General features: G+C 41.6%; 1 protein-coding gene across 1 annotated transcript in view; it reads left to right on the forward strand.

Moving 5' to 3' along the window:
• Positions 1-1,817: 1,817 nt before the first annotated feature.
• The window catches only part of mms19 (MMS19 homolog, cytosolic iron-sulfur assembly component), an 81,032-nt gene continuing 59,199 nt past the window's right edge, over positions 1,818-23,650 (forward strand). Inside the window, exons 1-6 of the mRNA XM_080205943.1 lie at positions 1,818-1,887; positions 4,821-4,890; positions 7,802-7,930; positions 9,314-9,375; positions 11,319-11,405; positions 13,295-13,369. Of these exons, the coding sequence (XP_080062069.1) occupies positions 4,872-4,890; positions 7,802-7,930; positions 9,314-9,375; positions 11,319-11,405; positions 13,295-13,369 (372 nt within the window). The 5' untranslated portion in view covers positions 1,818-1,887; positions 4,821-4,871. The remainder of the gene's footprint in view (positions 1,888-4,820; positions 4,891-7,801; positions 7,931-9,313; positions 9,376-11,318; positions 11,406-13,294; positions 13,370-23,650) is intronic.

The following is a 23,650-nucleotide window of genomic DNA, read 5'->3' on the forward strand; positions in this document are numbered from 1 at the left end:
ACTTTTTGCAGTCCGGGAGCGATCTGACACAGGCACGCTTTTTCAAATTTTTTTCTAATTGCATATGCGTAGTTCAGAGCTCTGATTGTTTCGGGCATGCTTAGCCCCGCCCACAGTGCAAATGGAACCTGCACTTTTTTTTCGGGTTGAGTGCATATGGGAACGCCTGAAAGCAGATTTCCAAGTCAGATCTGCATTGTGCCCAGATTCAGCACTTAGAATGAAAATGGTAAAATCAGGCTCTTAGAGTTCTCTCCCTCCACTGTGAACATCAGAAAAGCAGTAGTATTGAGACGTTGCCAGTGCCAAAACAAGTGTGATTGACACTGATCACAGAACAAAAGAGAGGAAAGTATGTGTTAAATCAGAGGTGTCCAACCTTTTCATGTGAGAGGCTAAGTTTCAATTTTTTCCTCAAAGTTCTCGGAAAGATAAGGTTTGGCAAATTAGCCATGAACTTAAAAAATCTCTCAGCAATAAATTGACCATTTAAAAATGAATAATTAAAACGGACCATTATAATGTGCCTAGCAGAGTTAACCAATAAAATCTTATTGACTTTTCCCCTGAAGAAGTGGAGCTAGAGAGAGACAGATGAGGCCTAAGTCCTGGTCACCAGGGAAGGAGTGATGACCAGGTCTGAGCTAAGGAGCTGTGTCCAATTAACATTGCGTTTGTTTCTGGAGACGCACGGTCTGAGCTTGGCCCAGTGGAATTCATTTAAAAGTGGGAATCAGAAGTAGGTTGCCTTTCAGCCTGAGTTTTCCTTCTCGCCTGGCATGCTTTGTGGCTAGGTTTTTGGGGAGGGTGGAGCAGGGAAAGGCCTGTTTTTCTGGTTCACTCCCAGTCTCTGGATCATCTTAGATAGTCAATCTCGTGCTCAGTCACTGACGTTCGCTGACCTCGTTCACTGACACACTCTCCCCTCCTCCTGGCTCATTCATCCCCTCACACTCATCTAAATTCCTGTATTTTGAATAGTGAGTCCATGGGCTGAGCAATAAGGCATGGGGAGCCAGATTGTGGCCCACAACCTGCATGTGGTACAATGTTAAATGTAACAGTGGTGCAGCTCGCTAATCAGGAAGGTGATGAATGTATCAAACCGTTAACACCACGTTTAGAATTTTTCAACATGCCAACAGTGACTACATTTCACAGTAATTCATTGGCTTTGGGACCTCCAAAGTATATAAAAATGGTACTTAAAAAAAAATGCAAGTTCTCCTAACTGAAGTTAATATGACAAGAGGATGCACGGTGAGCAGAGAGAGTGTAAATCAAAAATAGGCTGTATTGCTGCTGTACAAGATCTCATCTGAGCTGTTGTGTATTGTGCTGTTCACTGAGTTGCAGGGAGGACATCCTTTCATCCAACAGGGTAATTGAGAGCAAGGAGACCAAAGCTTACAATTCAATCTAAACTAACTAAAGCCAAATCCAGGGAGAAACTACTTTGCTGTGAGTGCATACAGCTCTCGATAGCTATAGTTGTCAAGTTAATCAAACTTGTGGGGGGATTGAAAGTAAGAAAATTGAAAATTGAACAAAATGTGACAAATGTTGGAAGTCTGGAATGAAAGCAGAGAGCACAAGAAGCTGGTCAGATGTGGAGAGAGCAAGAGTTGACTATTAAGGACAATAATCTTTCATCATAGTTTCTTAGGTGACAGTGGAATAATTTAAAAAATATTTTTAATAGAATTTCCAGTTATTGGATGAGCAGTTAGATAGTGGAATGGTGTGTATTGCAGGCTGTCATCACTCCAGTCTTTCTGCTTTAACTAATTTTCTTTTACGTGTTTTCCATAGAGCATGAGCTCCGTTCTGCCAGAAGGATTGGCTGTAGCGGTTCTGAAGGCATTGTTTCAGGAGGTACACGTCCAGGTGAGTTTCACATGTTAAATGTCAGGAAGTCTTGCACAACAGAGAATTGCTGAAAGGAAGAAACCCGAGTTATCATTTTGGGTTAAAAACTGATACAGACGCAGAAGTGTTAGAGCAACTATCTTTTCTCTTTTCCGAGACTGACAGACTTGTTGACATCTATCACTTTGTTTTTATTGTAATGATCCTGGGATTGTCCTGTGATGTAAGTTGTCAGCTAATGGGCCATTAAGGCCTGTAGGGAGGTGGTGATGTAGCAGTACTGTCATGGAGCTCCTGGGACCCGGGTTTGAATCCCATCACAGCAGTTGATGAAATTTGGATTAAGAACTTAAGAAATAGGAGTGGGAGTAGGCCATCTAGCCCTTCGAGCCTGCCCCGCCATTCAATAAGATCAAGGCTGATCTGAAGTGGCTCAGTTCCATTTTCCCACTTTTTCCCCACAACCCTTAATTCCCTTGTCTGCCAAAAACCTATCTACCCGTGTCTTAAATATATTTAGCGAGGTAGCCTCCACCACTTCAGTGGGCAGAGAATTCCAGAGATTCACCACCCTTTGAGTGAAGAAGTTCCTCCTCAACTCTGTTCTAAACTGCACCCCCCTTATCTTGAGGCTGTGCCCTCTAGTCCTGCTATCCTTTCTAAGTAGGAAGAATCTCTCTACCTCTACCCTATCCATCCCTTTCATTATCTTATACGTCTCTATAAGATCCCCCCTCATTCTTCTAAACTCCAACGAGTACAGACCCAGTCTATTCAGCCTCTCTTCATAGTCCAACCCCCTCATCTCCGGTATCAGCCTAGTGAACCTCCTCTGCACTCCCTCCAAGGCCAAAATATCCTTGCGCAAGTGCGGCGACCAAAACTGCACACAGTACTCCAGCTGTGGCCTCACCAGAGTCCTGTACAGTTGCAGCAAGACCTCCCTGCTTTTATATTCTATCCCCCTCGCTATAAAGGCCAGCATCCCATTCGCCTTCTTGATCACCTGCTGCACCTGCAGACAGGGTTTTTGCGACTCATGCACAAGGACCCCCAGGTCCCTCTGCACTGTAGCATGCTGCAGCTTTTCGCCCTTTAAATAGTAATCCCTCCTACTATTATTCCTACCAAAGTGGATAACCTCACACTTGCTAACATTGTACTCCATCTGCCAGGTCCTCACCCACTCTCTCAGCCTATCCAGATCCCTCTGCTGACTTTCCACACCCTCCGCACAATTTGCCTTTCCACTCATCTTTGTGTTATCAGCAAATTTCGTCACCCTACACTCAGCCCCCTCCTCCAGATCATCTATATAAATGGTAAATAGCTGGGGCCCCAGCACCGATCCCTGCGGCACTCCACTAGTCACCAACCACCAATCAGAATAGCACCCATTGATACCAGCTCTCTGCCTCCTATTAGACAACCAATCCTCTATCCACGCTAACACCTTACCCCCAACTCCATGCCCCCTAACCTTCTGAAGCAACCTTTTGTGTGGCACCTTATCAAACGCCCTTTGAAAATCGAGAAACACCACATCCACCGGTTCCTCTCTGTCTACCGCACTAGTCATATCCTCATAGAAATCCAATAAATTCGTCAAACATGACTTCCCCTTAACAAATCTGTGCTGCGTCTGCTCAGTCAAACCATTCCTTTCCAGGTGCCTCACTATTTCTTCTTTGATGACGGATTCAAGCATTTTTCCAACAACGATGTTAAACTAACCGGCCTATAATTCCCTGCCTTTTGCCTGCTACCTTTTTTCAACAGCGGCGTAACATTAGCCGTTTTCCAATCTTCCGGGCACTTCCCCGGAATCCAGCGAAGTTTGGTAAATAATCACTAAGGCATCCACTATCACCTCTGCCATTTCCTTCAGAACCCTGGGATGCATTCCATCCGGTCCTGGGGACTTGTCCACCATCAGTTCTGCTAGTCGATCAAGCACTACCTCTCTAGTAACAGTAATTGCATTCAGGCCCTCAACTCCTACCATCCTTCTATCTTTAATACCCAGCAAACTATTCACGTCCTCCTCTGTGAAGACCGAGGCAAAAAACTTATTTAAGGCCTCAGCCATTTCCTCATCTCCTACCACTAAACCCCTCCTCTCATCCTCTAAGGGTCCAACATTCACTCTAGCAGACTCCTCCTCTTTATATATTTGTAAAAACTCTTACTGTCCTTTTTTATATTTAGTGCTAGTTTAGCTTCATAGTCTATCCTTCCTTTCTTTATCAACTTCTTAGTCATTCTTTGCTGATTTTTGAACCTCTCCCAATCTTCTACTTGCCCACTACTTTTAGCCACTCTAAACGCATCAGCTTTTAATTTAGTACTCTCCTTTATTTCCTTCGATAACCATGGCTGATTATCCCTTCTCCTACATTCCTTCTTTGCCATTGGAATATATTTCTGCTGCCATCCTTCGATCATCTGGCCTACATGTGAGTCCACATCAATGTGGTTGATTCTTAAGTGCTCTCTGAAATGGCTGAGCAAGCCATTCAGTTTAAGGGCAATTAGAAATGAGAAATAATTGCTGGTGCAGCTAGTGGTACCCGCATCCCATGAATGAATTTAAAAAAAAAATGTTCTGGGCACTGGAGCCATTATCCATTGTTATTGGTTAAGGGGGTAGTGGGGAGGGGTGCTGGGAGTCAGGTGATGAGACTAAATCCATTGGTGACTGTTAGCTACTTTCGCCTCACTCTTGATAGTTTTCAGTCAATGACTAAAAATTTATCTTTTTAAATAACTTTGTTATTTTTTGCTGAATTTTCCTTCCGTGGCTTGGTGTCGAAGTTGTTGCTTTTGATATTGTACTTGTTGAGACCTTTTGCTACCAAACATGTACCAAATAACTTGTACTTTGCAGTCTTATGTGGGCGCAGGCTTTGGGTATTTTGTGCTCTTTCTTAATGTGTGTTTTCCTTTTGTAGTCCCTGTTGCAGTCTGATAGGCATTCCGTGTACAGCATCATCGCAAATTTTATGGACACCAGGGAGCAAGGTATAATTTATTATTTCTGTTGCACCTCATTCCTAATTTAAAGGAAGTTTCTATTCAGCACCATCACTTGTTGGATTTGGATTAAGGGAGACAATTCAGATTAGGGTAGCCAGGAAAATTTGACTGTCTCCCTCCCCCACACCTCATCAGGGTAACCAACTGTTTTGTAAAGCTTTCCAAGGTTTTTTGCTTCCAAAACTACAGTGGGAAATCTATCACTTAGGAAGGGAGAAGCTTGTTTTGCCACTCATTGCATCTCAGCACCATTTACTGCATAACCCTTGATGCTCTTAATAATTGAAAATGTATCAATCTTTTGTCTTGAAAGTGTCATTGACCCTCTTCACAGCCATAACCTTTCAAGGAGCGAGTTCCAGATTTTCACTGCTCTTTGCATGAAAAGTTATTTCCTGCTTTCACAACTAATTGGTCTGGCTCTAATTCAAGGATTGCCCTGGATTCCACCACCACTTGAAATAGTTTCACTGTGCTTCATAGTAGTTTTAAATAACTCAATTTAATCATTCTTAACCTTTACATCTCCAGGGAATATCAGCCAGGTTTATGCAATTTGTCCTTGTAATATTGCAGACTCTGGCCAATGCATACTGTTCATGTCTAAGGCAGATATATCTTTGCTGAGGTCTGACCAAAATGCTTAATAGCTGATATTTTTCTTAATCTTGTGATTAAGGCCAACCTTTTATGCCCATGCACCAGCTCTTCGTGATTTGTGTATATGGATCTTGCATTTCTCTGCTCCTTCATGGCTTTGAGTCTCACGGATTTGGAAAACATTCCGAATGGTCTTTCTCAGATACAAAGTGAACACCCTCATACTTCCCCACGTTGAACTCCATTTTCCATAATTTTGACTGCTGATTGAGTCTGTCTGTGTCCCTTTTGTAATGTCCTCCAATGATCCACTCAATTTATTGTGCATTCTGTACTGTTACCTGCAAACTTGAATTAATTATAAAGAGAAAAACTGAATCTGAGATTTCTAAGAAACATCACTTTCCATATTTTGCCAATCAAAGAATGATTTCTTTATCTCTACTTCGTACCTGTTTTCCAAACAATTACCCACTCATATCTCGTAACTGCATATGTTATTCATGTTTTATGAAATGAAGCACATGACATCAGCCTTGAATGAGGAGTTTGAATCAGTGTTTTCATACCTAATGACCATGGTTTAACTTTATGTAATTCTCCACCTCTATCTTTTTTGCATTATATCTGATACAGACCTCATTCACCAGCTTGTAAATCTAGACCATAGGAAATTATCTAACTACGATTTCATGAGCACTGACCTAATTGAGATGTGTCATCCAGGATCATGCACCTAGAATTATCCAGAAACAAACAGTTTAGCCCAACCAGTGCACATTGGCATTTACCCAGTACACAGCATATGTCTGCCCTGTTCCTTTTACCTATAATCCATTCCTTAAATCAGTTAGCCACCCTTTCTTGAATGTTGATTTGATCTTTGATTCAATTGTTGATTCCATTTTGTTGATACTGTCACACTTGTTGAGGATGATTATTCTTGTCCCTTTGACAGAGCTAGTGATGTATATGCCGGGTTGATTTTCAGGCCCCCCAATACTGTAGCACACTCATTTTGCACGAGAGAATAAGGCAGGTCATTCAGAATCTCACAATATGCATGTGCTGGATCAACTAGGTGCACTTTTGGGATTCAGTGTCTTTGGTAGATTTGGTGGGATATTTGGGAATAGAGAAGTTCAAACTCATCAAGTACCTCTTCCTGTTTGATTTGGAATGAAGGCACACCAAAATTGAAACCATGCGCAAAAACAAATTCCTTGCATAGTCAGATTTGTTGCATGGTTCATGGCATTGTCAATTGTGCTGCCAAATCGCTTGCACTTCAATGAGTTTACAGTACAGACATGTTTCAAATGTTTATGGTTCAGTCATGTATTGAATAAATATCATGGCACAAATGGATCAGGTTGAAAATGAAATAAATTTGCCACCACAGATGAAGTGCATTGTAGTGCACAGCCTTAAGACCAACTATGCATGCACATCAGTAAACTTGACTGCACTTGCTTAAAAGTAAGCCAAGGATAATGCTTGCCTGTCTTCTCTAAGAACGTTGAGCTGCCGTGTGATATATATGACAGGTTTTGTTCTCATGGGTTGTTGTGTTCACATATGTATGGGCTGCCAAAGACAAATAACAGTGATATCCCTTTACACCCTATCTTAGCTATGACCAGTTCTGCACGACATGAATTGGTAAAATGGTTGGGCGAATTGTTACAACTAATCAAGCAGTTGGTGGCTATTTCATCTGCAGCAATATAATAACTCAGTCTGATCCTGTTCTCCTCTGGTGTAGAAGCTCATGCTTTGTAGTTGGGATTACTGGACAATGATTTGCAGTGGCATCTCTGCCTGTTGGTGCGGTTGTATTGTTGAAATGAGCAAGCTCAGCGCAGATAATGTGACTACCTGTTTTGTATGGCAATGCCTTTAACTTCTTTACCAGGAAAGGACCTGTTTATAAGTTCAGATCCACAGATGTATATGTGTTTTTCAAAATCTCAAGAGACTTTAAAATGCATTACAGCCAATGAAATAGTGTTGTTGAAGTGTAGTCACTGTTGTATGTAAGGAAACACTGTTGTATACAGCAAACTCAACACAGTGTGGTAATGATTCAATAATGATAAAGAGCTACACACATGACGCTGTTCCCGTAATATTCCTCAGCCTCGACCTTGAGTACTTCCTACTGAAACAGCGAGACACATTTTCTTCTTCTGTATCCACCTATTGTGCCGCTTCTGAGTGAGATACTGAACTGTGAACTGTACGTGTCTTGTGAAATTTATCACAAAGTAAGACTGTTTAATTCTTCTGTGCTTAGAGTTGAAGAGTTTGGCAGCGGACTTCACATTTGGTTTTATTCAAGCAATGGATGGAGAGAAGGATCCTAGGAATTTATTAATGGCTTTTCAGATCTCCCGAAACATTATAATCAACAATTATGAGCTTGGTATGTATTTTTCTGCAAGAGTCAGCTGTTAGCATCCGAAGACACAGCTAGATAAAAGAACCTAATGGACAAATTGTACCCAAATACATATTGTTGAATCCACTTCACGTGTGATACTCGTAATTAAATCACCTGAGATCTCACAGCATTAATTAGGGCGGTAGGTAACATTAGTTCTGTTTTCATCTCTTAATTGGCTGTACTACGTACAAAATCTTTATACATCTACCATTCTCCTTCACTGGAAACTGTTTACATCCTTGTCAGCACATGTATTTATTTTTAGTGTAGAGTGAGTTCAATTTCCAACAGCTCATCAAAGTTGCTGTGTGGGAGCCTAGATTGTTTTCCTGCTAGGTTATGAGACAGATGTAGCTACCTTTCTTCTTTGCCTCTCCTGCGCCAATATCACTCCAGGCAGTTTCAGAACACCATTAATTTCTGACTTTTGACATCTGAATAAATGAGCAGCCTCCCCAGTCTCTAACTGAATCATGCAGTTGCAGGATCTAACCCAACCAGCAAAGGATTTTGCAATTGTCCTTAATTCTGGAATGTGGGAATAGTATCAACTAGGCTTCCTGCTTCTAATCAATATCCAGAAATGCCCTCTGTTTTAAAATACGCTTGTGTAGATGTGGGATCAGACAGTGATATTTCCTTGTTGTTGAACAAACTGGTGATGTTCATTGTCTCTGCTTAACGTGGGAGGATTAACTACTGGAGTTAAACATAAGAAGGGAAGTAAGGCACCTTTCCATTAGGAAACCCCAAAGCTTTCCACACACGTTGAAAACTTTTGAAATACACTCATAGCTGTAATATATGAAATGTGGCTGCCAAGTTCCACAATGTGCTAGTGTTTATGGTCAGACAATCTTTTGTTCATGACGTTGTTTCATGGATAAATATTCCAGGACACCGGGTGAACTCCCTTGCTTAACTTCGAGTAGTTCCTTAGATCTTTGAGACCCACCTGTGAGAGTTGATGGACCTTCAATTTAATGCCTTCACTTCCAGCAGTACAGTTGTTAATACATTGCAGTGTTATTTGAGGTTAAGTGCTCAAGTCTCTGAAACAGATCTTCAACCCACATCCTTAAAACTCAGTGGTGAGAGTGTTGTCCACCCAGTCAACGCAGGGTTCCTCATGCATGTGAAAAAACACCCCAGTATAAAGTCAGCATCCTGACCAGGAGAAGAGAATGAAGTAGAAATTAATATGTTTTTAAAAATGTTTTTCCAAAAACTCAGTTTGGGTTGATAAACACAACCTGCTTAGTTTATATTAATTTAAGGTACTAAAAGTTGTGTTTTATTTAGATGCTATCCATTTTAGTTTGTCTTTTGCTTAGCTATTTATATATATCTTTCTGTTTTCAGGGAGTTTTGTGGAGGAACTCTTTGAGGTCACTTCATGCTACTTTCCCATTGACTTTACACCAGTAAGTTGATGTTGATGTGTAAAGGGGAGGCAGTGGTGTAGTGGTATTGTCACTGGACTGGTAATCCAGAGACCCAGGTTAATGCTTTGGGGACTTGGGCTCAAATCACGATGTGAAGATGCTGGCATTGGATTGGGGTGAGCACAATCAGAAGTCTCACAACACCAGGTTAAAGTCCAAGAGGTCTATTTGGTAGCACAAGCTTTCGGAGCGCTGCTCCTTCATCGGGTGAGTGGAGAGTTGGGTTCATAAACAGGGTGAATCCATTTCAAATCTAAAATTAAAAGTCTGATGATGACGGTGAAACCACTATTGATTGTCACAAAACCCATCTGGTTCACTGATGTCCTTCAGGGCAAGAAATCTGCCACCTCTTACCTGGCCTGGCCTGTTTGTGACTGCAATGTGGGTGACTCTCACCTACCCTGTGAATTGGCCCAGTAAGTTCAAAGGATGGGCAACAACGTCTGTCTTGCTGGTGATATTCGCAGAATTAAAAAAAGAAGTAGAATTTGCATATTATGGTGCTTTTCTTCATTTTGATCAGGATACAAATATGCATACATTCAAACATATGGATTTGGAGCAGGAGTAGGCAACTTGGTCCCTTGAGCCTGATCCACCCACCATTCAATAAGATCATGGCTGATCTGATTGTAAATTCAGCCCCCACATTTCTGCCTGCCCCCAAAAAACCTTTTCACCCCCTTGTTAATCAAGAATCTATCTCTCTGTGCTTTAAAAATATTCAACGACCCTGCTTCCACTGCCTTTTAAGGAAGCGAGTTCCAGTGACTCATGACCTTCCAAGAAAAAGATTCTCCTTGTCCCCTTCTTAAATGGGTGAGCTCTTATTTTTAAGAAATGACTCCTTGTTCTAGATTCTCTGACAAGTGGAAACATCCTTTCCACATCTAACCTGTCAATACCCCTCACGATTTTAAAGGTTTTGTTCAAATCGCCCTTTGGTCTTCGCAACTCCAGCAGATAGAAATCTAGCCTGTCCAGCCTTTCCTCCTAATGCATCCTGCCCATTCCTGTTAGCTAGCTTTTCTGGGCCTGGTACGAGAAATTGACTTTCAGCTGACTGGATGATTCTGGTGGGATGTCAGTAGGCATGCGGGCTGGAAAATTCCACCCTCTGTCTTTTTATAGAGTAGCAGGTAGATATGTAAGATGGATTCCCAGTTGAAGTGTGTTAGTTACATGTAACATTTCTGTGCAGCTCCTGTCCATAAATCTTTCTTCCTTTCAGCTTGATTTTTGAACTCTGTCAGCATTCACCTTTCAAAATAGCTTTGTCAGCATTTCCGACGTCACTGATTATAATGTAGTGCCACTCGATGGATCTGAGGGGTGGGTTCCAAATTTTTGCCTCCCAGTTCCATTAACATATTTGCCAGAATTTTACTGCCTTGCCCAGCTGAGGCTCGTAAGATCCCGCCCGAGGCCAACAGAAAATGCCATTCTGCGAATCCTGGCCGCCCCAGAATCGGATTGGGCAAGACGGTAAAATCCTGTCCATTGTGTATATGTGGGAGGGGGAGTAGAATGACTTTGGAAAGAAGGGAAGACTGGTCAAAGTAGGGAGTTTGTGTCTTGGGAGTCCTGGAAGAATGAACTGAAGGAGGAAATTTTGAGATGAGTCCCAATTTCACCGCAGTGGGATTGCAAAGAACAAACAATTTTTGAGCTACTTCTGAAATTTGGAGGGCAGAGCCTTGATTATTATATAAGAAGAAATTGTAATGACAGAGAAATGTGGGGGAATTAATGCCATGCTAAAGTGGGAGGATCTCTTTCCCACTGGAACTTTGGGATTGTAGTTGAAGTAAAGCACCTGGAGGAAAGGAATAATTTGGCTGAAATCCTTCTCGGGTGAATGAATAGATTGTGTTGAGTGTGTATTATTGTTATAATCTGACTTCGCTCTCTTCTGACAGCCTCCAAATGACCCACATGGAATAACTCAAGAGGAGCTGGTGCTGAGCCTTCGATCTGTTCTCACTGCCACACCCCACTTTGCAGAGGTATTACCAGTGATTTGGTTTCTTGGATATTGCAATGTTTTGGCATCTCAGCTGAGCCACCAGTACAACCAGCACGTAGGCTGTTCAATCTCGGCTTTCCTGTGACTTTATAAAATCATATAGCATGGAAGAGGGGCCTTTTGGCCTACTGTGTCTGCCAGCTCTTGGAAAGAGAGGTCAATTGGTCTCACTCATCCTGCTCTTTTTCTATCGCATTAAAATATTTTGCTCCTTCAAAGTATTTATTCAACTCCCTTTTTAAAGCTATTCTTGTACCTGCTTCCACCCTTTCAGGTAACATATTTCACATAGCCTATTGTGTTAACTGGATGAATTTCTCATTTTGCCCTGGCTCTCTCAATTATTTGAAGCCTGCATCTTCTAGACTTTACTTACATTATCAAAATTCCTCAGAATTTTGAACACAAAAACTATGTCTACCATAACCTTCTCTGCATTTTGTGTCCCTTGTTAGAAGTTGTTGTGTGTGAGCTTCTTCATGAAGCAGGGTCTCTGACACTGATAGACTTGAGTGTGTCAGTGTAGCTTGCTGACACTTGTCGTTCAAGCTCACCATGAAACATGGTCTTGGAACGGCAAGGTTACCTATCAGACTGTACATCTTCATAGAGGTACTTCCGGAAGTGAAGGAAAGGAAAAAGTCGGCATGAAAAATTTGATTTATAAAGTGCCCTTTCTTGTAATATCATTCATATTAAGTAGTATTTGCAGCACAGAAATGGGCGATTTGGCCCAACAAGTCCAGATCAGTATGATTGCGGCCAGTTAGTCAGGGGTGGGCAACAGCTTGGATTGGAAGTGGGCAGGTGCCCAGGTGATAGGGAGTGAATAGAGGCCTTGGGGCTAGAGACTGTTTCAGATAGCTCTGACATCATGGGCTGAAATGGCTTCCTCCCATGCTTTAGATTGAAGGTTTCTTGCCTGGAGCTGCTGTAATAATATCACAATTCTCTCTGCACAATATAGGGATATACACTACTGGTCTGTAACTCTTCCTTCTGCATTGAAAGCTTATCCGCTGTGCAGTGTGATTGCTGTTGCTGTGACGTGGAAGTGAGGTGCTGCTGTTGAAAGTGAGGGGGAAAGTTTAAAAGAGATGGAAGAGGCAGGTTTTCACACACAGGGTGGGAATGCCTGGAAAGTGCTGCCGGAGGAGGTGGTGGAAGCAGATTCTATAACAACATTCAAGGGGCTTCTGGATAGATAGATACATAAATAAGCAGAGAATAGAGGGACCAAAAGAGAAAATGTTGGAAAATCTCAGCAGGTCTGACAGCATATGAGGAGAGAAAAGAGCTGATGTTTCACGTCCAGATGATCCTTTGATATGATCACATAGAGGCAAGAAAACATTATATTAGAGAGGCATTCTGTAATGGCACAGACTTGATGGGCCAAAGGGACAGTTCCGATGCTGCACTGTTCTTTGTAACTGTAGTAAAACACCCGTGCTCTGTCCTGTAACATTTCTTTGTGATGTTTTGATGCATCTTTCAACTTGTTTATCGAGATCAGTCAGTTTGTTTATAAAGTATGAACAAAGGTAATCTATCTGTTAGCAATACTGTTGCACAGAATTTCAGCCAGCAAGTTCCTGTGAGGCTGCAACATGTTCTCTGTATTCTCCACCTGCTCTGAGACAAATATTTGAACGTGCCTCATCCTGTTGACAACAGTTGTAGAAATCGTAAGGAAACAGGCCCTTTTTCCTGTGTGACCTTTGACATCAAGTGTTGACAGGATATTACATGATGGGGAATGGGAGGGCTTTAAGGCAACCAAGTCAAGTTGTGTTGTCTGAATTTAATTTTGCACCTTTTCACGAAGAGTATCTCTTAATTTGATACTATTTCTTTTTGTGCACTTAGTTCCTATTGCCACTCCTGATTGAAAAGTTGGACTCAGATGTTCAGAGTGCCAAAGTGGACTCCCTTCAGACTCTGGTAAGTGTAGAGTTGCAATTACTAACATGTTGCAGATCGATCTTCTGTGGTATTGTTTGTCCAATCCTCTGGGTCAGGGCTACGATGCTCAGTTACTAACCTGATTAAAACCTAGCCTTTAAGACCACTACTCTAAATAGGCAAATACATGTCATTGTAGCTACTTATATGGGCAATGCTGGGTGGGCAGATTGAAAAAGATCAAATGTTCTCTTCAAATTTTCAACCATTCAGTTTGAGTAAACCAGTTTCATTATGTGCAGAAGCTGACATGAACTTGCCTTCTGTCTCTCTTGTTCTCATCATGGCAGCAAGAGAAAGAGAGGGCTCACTATATAACACCTGTGAATGTCAAGTGCTGTCGTTGAATCAATAGGTTGTAAGCGCCCATTGGACAAGCTAGTGCTGCTATCATTCTAACATGAAATTAGAAAATGAAAAGGTTGCAAAAAATAAATCCTGTCAATATGGAATAAAAATGGAACATATTTGTAAATCAAAGAAAGCATGTCAGCATCCAAGGAGCAGAAGGCAGGTTTTGACTAAGGATCCTCCATATTGAACTGTCTCCTTCCATCTCCAAGTTAACAAAGATTTGTGAGCCTGCCTGAAAATGGGACAGTGCTTATTAATTTCATATTCTTGGTGAGACTCTTAGTTATTCAAGAATAATTCAAGGTTCCAATCTTCACCTCTGTTAGGGATTGCAGTTTGCTTTAAGAGCTGATCACATGATTTGATGGTGGTGTTATTAGGGTGTTTGTAGAGGGTGTTGTTTTACTTTAGGTTTGTACTCTGCAGTGCAGTGAACACCTCTTTCAATAAAACCTATTGTGTTCCATAAAATCTCTACAGTACAGAAAGAGGCCATTCCAACCATCAAGTTTGTGCTGACTCTCTATGTGCATCTTACCCAGGCCCACCCTGCCCTATCCCCCTAACTTGAACATTTACCATGGCTATTTCACCTAACCTACACATCTTTGGACTGGTTAGTTTGAATCTACGAGGGCATGCCACATTTTTTTTTTGTGTAAAGCCACAACCCCTAACACAGTTAGGATATTAAAGAAAGAAAACTGGCAATGAGTTGGGATTTTGTTTCATCGAGAACATGGGGAAGAGATCCTAGGTAGAAGAAATAATTTTGGGTCCTTACACTTTAAAGATTAGAAGGCTGAGAAGAAGTACCAACAGGATTAAAGATTCAAATAACAGTGCAGGAAGACAAGTAACAAAAAAAGCTCTTCAGTGGTTTTAAAAGTGGGGGGGGGGAGGTTCTGATCAGAGAAGAGTGAGATTGGAGGCATTATCTGGCATATTTGAAAAGAGTGGGTGCTTTGCAATGCAATTTGGGCAGCTTGAAGTAAAAAGAAAACACATCAGGTCATCAGTCCTTCAGGGTGAAAGGAGTAGTACTGGGAAGACAGTAAAAGAAAACTGAGCAGTCTTGGGTCACTAGTGCCTGCAAGAGAAATAGTGGGTTGAAGGGCCCCTTCAATGAAGAAAATTAATCATGGAATTCCTACGCTAAGCATTTTCAGTACTTTGTAAAAGCAAATAAAGTTGCAGACAAGTTGTTCATATCAGTTTTTCTCGGTACAATAGGAAGTAAAACCTACAATTTGCCTAGAATTTGTTTCATCTAGCAAAACCAGGAACCAAAACTTAAAATGATCATCACAGAAGAATTTAGGTTCCACAGAAGGAATCACAGGGAAAGCAAAAACATTGATTGGTTTGTGGCAACTTTACAAATGCTGGCACAACAATGTGAGTTTGGTGCATCATTCAAAGGTATGCTTCAAGATCATCTAGTTTTTGGTTTCTAAATGAGGCTATCCAAAAAAGATTGCTTTCTAAATATGCTTCAGCATTATAGACAACAGTGGAAATTGCACTGTTAATGGAATGGGCTGCTAAAGAGGCTTCACAATTTGGTGCAGGAATGAAGAGGCCACATGTTGGGAACTGCACATCAGTCAAAACAGCAACAAAAAACATGCCACAGATGTGCAAAGTAGACCATTCAGCAAGTGAATGCTGGAGCAAGGATAGCAAGATTACAAGAATTATGGCAAAATGGGTCACATTGCAAAAGCTTGCTGGCTGGATCAGCTCTCCCTGAGAAGAATATTTGGATGAAGAATCTGGGTCCCTTCAAGAAATGAATAAGTTGCATTATACAAAAGGATTTACAACATGGAAGAAAATAATTACGACGGTGAAGAAGAGATTGTCTGGAGAAATGAAGAAGAGCTCCAACTGAATGTCTTACAGGGTGAATCTCTCAGATTCTGGGTGATTCCGAAGTTACGCAGACAACCTATTGGGCAGGAGGTTGAGACTAGTACCCATTGTATCATAAATTCCCAAGATTACATACCAACTGAACTTGAAGCATATTCCTTCACAATCGGTTGATGTGATTTTAAGGACATAAATAGAAAAGATCATGCCTCTAAAAGGTTGTACCATGGTCAATGTAAAGTTGAATGGACAAACAGTGACGTTGCCTCTCCATGTAGGCCGAGGTAATTTTCTAGGTCTTATCTGAGAGATCATGATTGGAGGAGATGAAAGCTTAAATGAAGTGCTGTCAACAGGTTGGTCGATGTCAAAACAGACCTACAGAAACCTTCTGGATAAATACAAGTGTGTATTCAAAGAGATACTTGCTTCAGTGAAGGAGATTCAAATGAATCTCAAGATAAATAGTCAACAAAGACTGCAAGAAACAACAAAAGGTCGTGAATATCACCCAATCCATCACGCAAACCAGCCCCCCAGCCATTGATTCTGTCTACGCTTCCAACTGCCTCGGCAAAGCAGCCAGCATAATTAAAGACCCCACGCACCCTGGACGTTCTCTCTTCTACCTTCTGTCGGGAAAAAGATACAACAGTCTGAGGTTTTGTACCTCAAGTACAGCTTCTTCCCTGCTGCTATCAGATTTTTGAATGGACTTACCTTGCATTAAGTTGATCTTTCTCTACACCCTAGCTATGACAGTAACACTGCATTCTGCATTCTCTCGTTTCCTTCTCTATGAACGGTGCGCAAGAATAGTGTGCAAGAAACAATACTTTTCTATTAAATAATAAAAGGAAATTACTGTGGATGTGGGAATCTGAAACCAAAAGGGAAAATACTGGGAAATCTCAGCTATAAAATACTTGAAAATCTCAGCTGAGATTTTCCAGCATTTTCCCTTTTGGAAACAATGCTTTTCACTGTATACTAATACGCGTGACAATGAATCAAATCAAAAAAGTCTCAAAACATGAGGGGTGCCATATACAATTCATCCCAAGGTCAAAGAAGAATTGGTGTTTTAGAGCTGGTTACATTGAGTGACTGGGACACCCCCATTGTACCCGTCATGAAACCAGATGAGTCAACTCATATTTCTGGTGATTTTAAAACAACCATAAATCTGTTGTGTGCTGATCAATACCTGCTTGCTGGGTTATTAAGTGGGCAGAAATTCGGCAAAATTGATCTTTCACAAGAATACTTACAGATGAATGCAGCTGCTGAATCACAGCCATTATTTCCCATTATTACTTATAAATATGCTTTGGTTATAGAAATTGCCTTTGGAATAATGTCTGCATGAGGTAAATGGATCAGATTTTAAGTGGTGTGTAATATTACCTAGATGATATTTTAATTACACGTTCCATTGAGCACTTCAATAATTTGGAAGCAATATTGAAACTTCAAGCAGATGGTCTGCATATCAAGAAAGAAAAATGTGACCTTTTCCAGACATTAGTCCAGTATTTGGGTCACATTATAGTAAAGGCTGACATAAAGTGCCGAAAATGATGGATAATGTTTTAGAAGCATCACATTTGAAGAACCTGATGCTGTTGTGGCCCTTTCTAGGATTAGTAAATTATTCTGGCAACTTTGTTACTAACGTACCTATATGATTGAAGCCACTGCATGATTTATTGTGTGTGAAGCAGTTATGGGACTGGACAATTGAATGTAAGAAAACATACAAAGCTGTCAAAAATGCTTGGCAAAAGTCCGAAGTATTGTACGTTTTAATCCAAAGCTACCATTCCTTCTTGCTTGCAGTGCCTCACCTGATAAGATTTGGGGCAGTAGTTTCACAAAATATCCTTTCGGGAGAAGAATAATAGCTTTTGCTTCATGTACTTTGACGAGTGCTGAATCTAACTACGTTCAATTAGGAAAAGAAGCATTGAGTATAATACTTGGTGTACAAAGGTTTGATCTTTATTTATATGGTCATCGTTTCATATTATTGACTCATGATCAACCCTTTTTTGGGCCATATAAAGGCATACCGACGCACCGACCAGAGCGAAGAAGCTCATTGGACACAACCATACCCTTAACACTGCAAACCACTCTCAACGTCCCCCAGGCGCGAAAAGAAACAGACACTCCAGGAAGCGTGCAGGCCTGCAGGTGAGAGTGAAACAACATGGTCCTAAGGCCTCCCCTCCCCAGCTTACTCCTAGCAGATATCCAGTTTCTGGAACACAAGCTAGGCTAACTTAGAGCCAGATTCATTTTCCAAAGAGAACTGAGGGATTGCTGTATGCTCTGTTTCACGGAGACGTGGCTCACTCCTGCTTCACTGCACAGTGCCCTTAAACCAGAGAGCTCTTCAATCCATTGAATGGCTGTACAGCGGCCTCAGGCAAGACTCAGGGAGATGGGGTCTGCTTCCTAATCAACACCTTCTTGTGCCTAGATGTAGCAAAACTGGTAACTTTCTGCTCCCCAGATCTACAATACCTGATGCTAAAATGCTGCCCTGACTACCTTCCACGAGAGTTCACCTCCGTTATCCTGATGGCAATTTACATCCCATCCCATGCAGATGTGAAGGTCGTATTGAACAAAAGATGCACAACTATGAATAGCCTTGAGATGAAACATCCCGAGGCCTTGTTCATCATGGTTGAGGACTTCAGTCAGATCAAGCTGATTGCTGCAACTGGATCCTGAACTTCCCAACTCAGACCACAATCAGTAAGGATAGGCAACAGTAAGTTCTCCACAATCATCCTCAACACCGGTGCTCCACAAGCCTGTGTTCTCAGCCCCCTACGAAACTCCTTATATACCTATGACTCTGTGGCCAAATTCCCCACCAATTCAATTTTCAAATTGGCTGATGACACCACCATAGTGTCGGATCTCAAACAATGATAGAGAATCTTGTGAACCGATGCTTTAACAATAATCTCTCCCTGAATGTCACTAAAACAAAGGAGCTCGTCATCGACTTTAGGAATCGCAAAAGAGAACATGCCATTGTCTACATCATTGGGGACAAAGTAGAAAGGGACAAGAGCTTTAAGTTTTTAGGTGTCCAGATCACCAACAATCTGTCCTGGTCCCTCGTGCCAACACTATAGTTAAGAAATCCCACCAACATATCTACTTTCTCCGAAGACTAAGGAAATTTGTCATGTCAGCTATGACTCTCACCAATGTTTACAGATGCATCATAGAAAGCATTCTTTCTGGTTGTAGCACAGCTTGTTGTGGCTCCTGCTCTACCCAAGACCACAAGGAACTACAAAAAGTCGTGAGTGTAGCCCAATCCATCACGCAAACCAGCCTCCCATTCATTGATTGTGTCTACACTTCCCACTGCCTTGGCAAAGCAGCCAGCATAATTAAGGACCTCGCGCACCCTGGACATTCTTCCATTGCCTTCCATCGGGAAAACTCTGAGGTCACGTATCAACCAATTCAAAAACAGCTTCTTCCCTGCTTCTGTCAGACTTTAGAAAGGACAGACCTTGCATTAAATTGATCTTTCTATGCACCCTAGCTCTGACTGTAACACTACGTTCTGCACACACTCTTGTTTCCTTCTCAATCAACTGTATGCTTTGTCTGAAAAGCGCTCAAAAAACCATACTTTTCACAATATGTTAATACGCATGACAATAATAAATCAAATCAAAAATGCTTCAGTTGCTAGTTGATTGCAAAGGTGGTCACTGATCTTACCTGCACATCATGATATTCAGCATCGCCAATCAGCATTCCATGTTAATGTATTATCACACTTACCTTTACCTATTGAACAGATATCATCAACTAGTTTTGCCAACATTCTTTACTTTTGAGTACTGGATCACTTGCCTTGGACAACTTCTCAGCTTCTTAGACAGACCTGAAATGATCCTTTGGGGGAATGTGTTGGATTTGATATTGAAAGAAACAATCACTGGAATGCATCATCTGCAACCTGATTTGAAACCATGTTTGTCAACAAAGCTTGAGTTGACCATCCAAGATGGGTATCTATTGTGGGGAATCTGAGTGATCATTCCTTCTAATCTACGTGATGGAATTCTTGAACAACTACACGAAGGACATTCGGGTACAATGTGGATGAAAGAACTAGCTTGTAGTTATTTTTGCTAGACAGGTCTGAATGCTCAGATTGAAGAAAAGTGGGACAGTATCAATCCTGTGCACAAATAAGAAATTGACCACCATGTCTGCTTCACATCCACAGGATTAGTTTAAAATGCCATGGCAATGATTGCATATAAATTTGGCTCGTCCATGTGAGAGTGAAATGTTCTTATAATTGATTCACACTCAGTGGCAATAAGTTATCATGAGATCTACAACTGCACAAACCATTGAAATATTTGACAATTTTTGGAGGAATTTGGCAAACTGAAGGATTTTTAGCGATAATGGTTCACGCTTCACAAAGGATTATTGAGGATTATCTCAAAGTGAACGGTTTTCAGGATATAAAATTTGTACATTATCATTGATCAACCAGTGGATTCACTGAAAGATTTGTATAATCCTTGAAACATTCTTTAAAAAGCTTCAAAAGAGCAAGGTTTGTCATTAGACAGTGTTAATAGCTGTTTAGCATTTTGTAAAGACAGTACTCATGAGACAGTTCATTTGCATTATTTACACTTAGAGGAAGTTTGAGAATGACATTCGATTTGTTATTACCTTCAGAAACTTCAGAGGTAATAGAGTATCAACAAGAATCTCAAGTTGGTAGATGAGAAGTGAGGACAGAACATTGCTCATTTCAACAAGGAGATTTTAGCAAAAACAGGTCCAATTTCTTTCTTGGTTCAAACTGAAGCTGAGCTAGTTTGGTGATGTCGTGCTGACCAGTTGTCATCTCAGAATGCTCTTCAAAAGTACCAACTTCTTTAACCCTGAGTATTGCGAATACTTGTATGGAAGACTTAATTGAATCTGAATTGCCTCGTGATTGTGCCTTCATTGATATACCAAGTGAGAACGATGCTGGCTTTGTTCTAAGAGAATATGAATCCGCTGGCGTTCTAAAGCATATTCCCAGGATCACGGACAGCCAAATTCTCAAATGTTGTATACAACCAAGGAGGAATAGATGTCCTCCTATTCGGAGGACTTTCCTATTGACTATGTATAGACTATGTATAATGATTAATATTGCATCGTACTGTGTCAAGAGTTTTTTTTGATTCTATGTATAACATTGTAATAATTTATTGCCATGACCACAGAAGTAAAGGGAGAGGGATATTATATAATCAAAAGCCTTGGAGGTTGCTGTAAGGACTGATCACATGATTTGATGGTGATATCATTAGAGTGTTTGCAGAGGCTGCTGTTTTATTTTCGGTTGATTTTCACAGTAACTTAATTGCAAGGTTAATGGAAGCTTACTTGTGACACAAATAAACTTTTAACTTTACTCTGTGCAGTGCAGAGAAATACCTCTTTCAATAAAACCTGTTGGTGTTAGTTTGAATTTAGCAGTGCAAACCACTTTTTTTTTGCAAAACCCACAACGCAGTTTCCGATATTACAACCTGATTATGTGTTCTCATTTCAACTTTTGAACCCTTTCCTACTCAATTACTCCTACTCATGTCCCAAGCCCAACCACCTTCAGCTCCTTCATCACTTATGTTCCATGCCTCATAAGGTCCAAAACAAGGATGTCAGTGTAGTGTTCAGTACTATTAAATACTGCTGAGATCCTGAAATGGTCTATGCAGTGAGACTTGGTCAAGGTTCAGGCTTGGGCTGATCTGTGGCAAGTTTCGTTCATGCTTCACTAGTGCTAGGCAGTGACCATTTCTCTACAAATTCAATTATATTACCATCCTTGAATCCCCAAACATCAACATTCTGGGGATTACTATTGACTAAGAACTTAACTGTATGAGCCATGTAAATACTGTGGCTATAAAAGCAGTCATGGTGTGGAGATGCTGGTGTTGGACTAGCAGGCCAGAGGCTGTAAATTCTGCAGCAAGTCACTCATTTTCTGATTTCCCAAAGCCTGTTTACAAGGCACAGATCAGGATTGTGATGGAGCACACTTCATTTGCCTGGATGAATGCAGCTTCAATAACACTCAATGAGCTTGATATCAGGACAAAGCTGCCTGCTTAATCAGTACTGCATCCACCACCTTAAAACAGTCACTCTTTGCACCACCAGCACACAAAAGCGGCAGTGCGTATCATCTGCAAGTTGCAATTTTGCAACTCAACAAGCCACCTTCAATTGCACCTTCTGAATTCAGCCTCTACCACCTAGAAGGACATGGGCGACAGAAACATGGAAATGTCATCGCTTGCAAGTTCCTGTGCAAGTCACTCACTATCCTGATTTGAGAATATATCGCCCTTACTTCACTGTCACTGAGTCAAAATCCTGGACTTCTCTACCATCACTGTGGGTTTACTGACACCACATGGACCAAAGCAGTTCAAGAAGATGGCTCACTACCATCTTCTCGAGGGTAATCAGGAATGTTAAACATGTGACCTTGCTAGCAATGCTCACGTCGTATGAAAGAGATTTAAAAAGTGGCAACGATGATTAGATGAGGATGGGGCTCTGCTGGAAATGGTGGTGTATTGCTGTATGCAGCCATGCTTCCAGGGAGGATCTGTTGGGTGGATTCTAAACTCCTCTACACTGTGAAACGGTGGTAGATTGATGGGCTACTGTCATGCATCTTCCAATTACTAGCTCTGTGTACCTTTGGTGGACAGCTGGGAGCGGAACAAGTCCTTCTCATTGCCAAGAGCAATGTGCCATGAAAAATGGAATGGAAGATAGGTACTTCATCACTAGTCATTGTATAGTACTTGCCATTGCTATGTTATCCACGCTACTGGCGCACTGTGACTGCAGTGTGTACTATCTCCAGGGTACAATGCAGCATTTTGCCAAGCTTCTTTAGCACCTCACAACTTGTTACCTTGAGTACCAAGAACATAAGAAATAGAAGCAGGAGTAGGCCATCTAGCCCTTCGAGCCTGCCCCACCATTCAATAAGATCATGGCTGATCTGAAGTGGCTCAGTTCCACTTTCCCGCTTTCTCCCCATAACCCTTAATCCCCTTGCCTATCAAAAACCTATCTACCTGCATCTTAAATATATTTAGCGAGGCAGCCTCCACCACTTCAACGGGCAGAGAATTCCAGAGATTCACCACCCTTTGAGTGAAGAAGTTCCTCCTCAACTCTGTTCTAAACTGCTCCCCCCTTATCTTGAGGCTGTGCCCGCTAGTCCTGCTGTCCTTTCTGAGCGGGAAGAATCTCTCTACCTCTACCCTATCCATCCCCTTCATGATCTTATATGTCTCTATAAGATTCCCCCTCATCCTTCTAAACTCCAACGAGTACAAACGCAGTCTATTCAGTCTCTCTTCATAGTCCAACCCCCTCATCTCCAGTATCAGCCTAGTGAACCTCCTCTGCACTCCTTCCAAGGCCAAAATATCCTTGCACAAGTGGGGCGACCAAAACTGCACACAGTACTCCAGCTGTGGCCTCACTAGTGCCCTGTACAGTTGCAGCAAGACCTCCCTGCTTTTATATTCTATCCCCCTCGCTATAAAGGCCAGCATCCCATTCGCCTTCCTGATCATCTGCACCTGCAGACTGGCTTTTTGCGACTCATGCACAAGGACCCCCAGGTCCCTCTGCACCGTAGCATGCTGCAGCTTTTCGCCCTTTAAATAGTAATCCCTCCTACTATTATTCCTACCAAAGTGGATAACCTCACACTTGCTAACATTATACTCCATCTGCCAGGTCCTCGCCCACTCGCTCAGCCTATCTAGATCCCTCTGCAGACTTTCCACACCCTCCGCACAATTTGCTTTTCCACTTATCTTTGTGTCATCAGCAAATTTCGACACCCTACACTCAGCCCCCTCCTCGAGATCATCTATATAAATGGTAAATATCTGAGGCCCCAGCACCGATCCCTGCAGCACTCCACTA

This window comes from Carcharhinus amblyrhynchos, chromosome 17 (genome assembly GCF_965287045.1).
Source record: "Carcharhinus amblyrhynchos chromosome 17, sCarAmb.v2.hapA, whole genome shotgun sequence".
In the NCBI taxonomy this organism is placed as follows: Eukaryota; Metazoa; Chordata; class Chondrichthyes; order Carcharhiniformes; family Carcharhinidae; genus Carcharhinus; species Carcharhinus amblyrhynchos.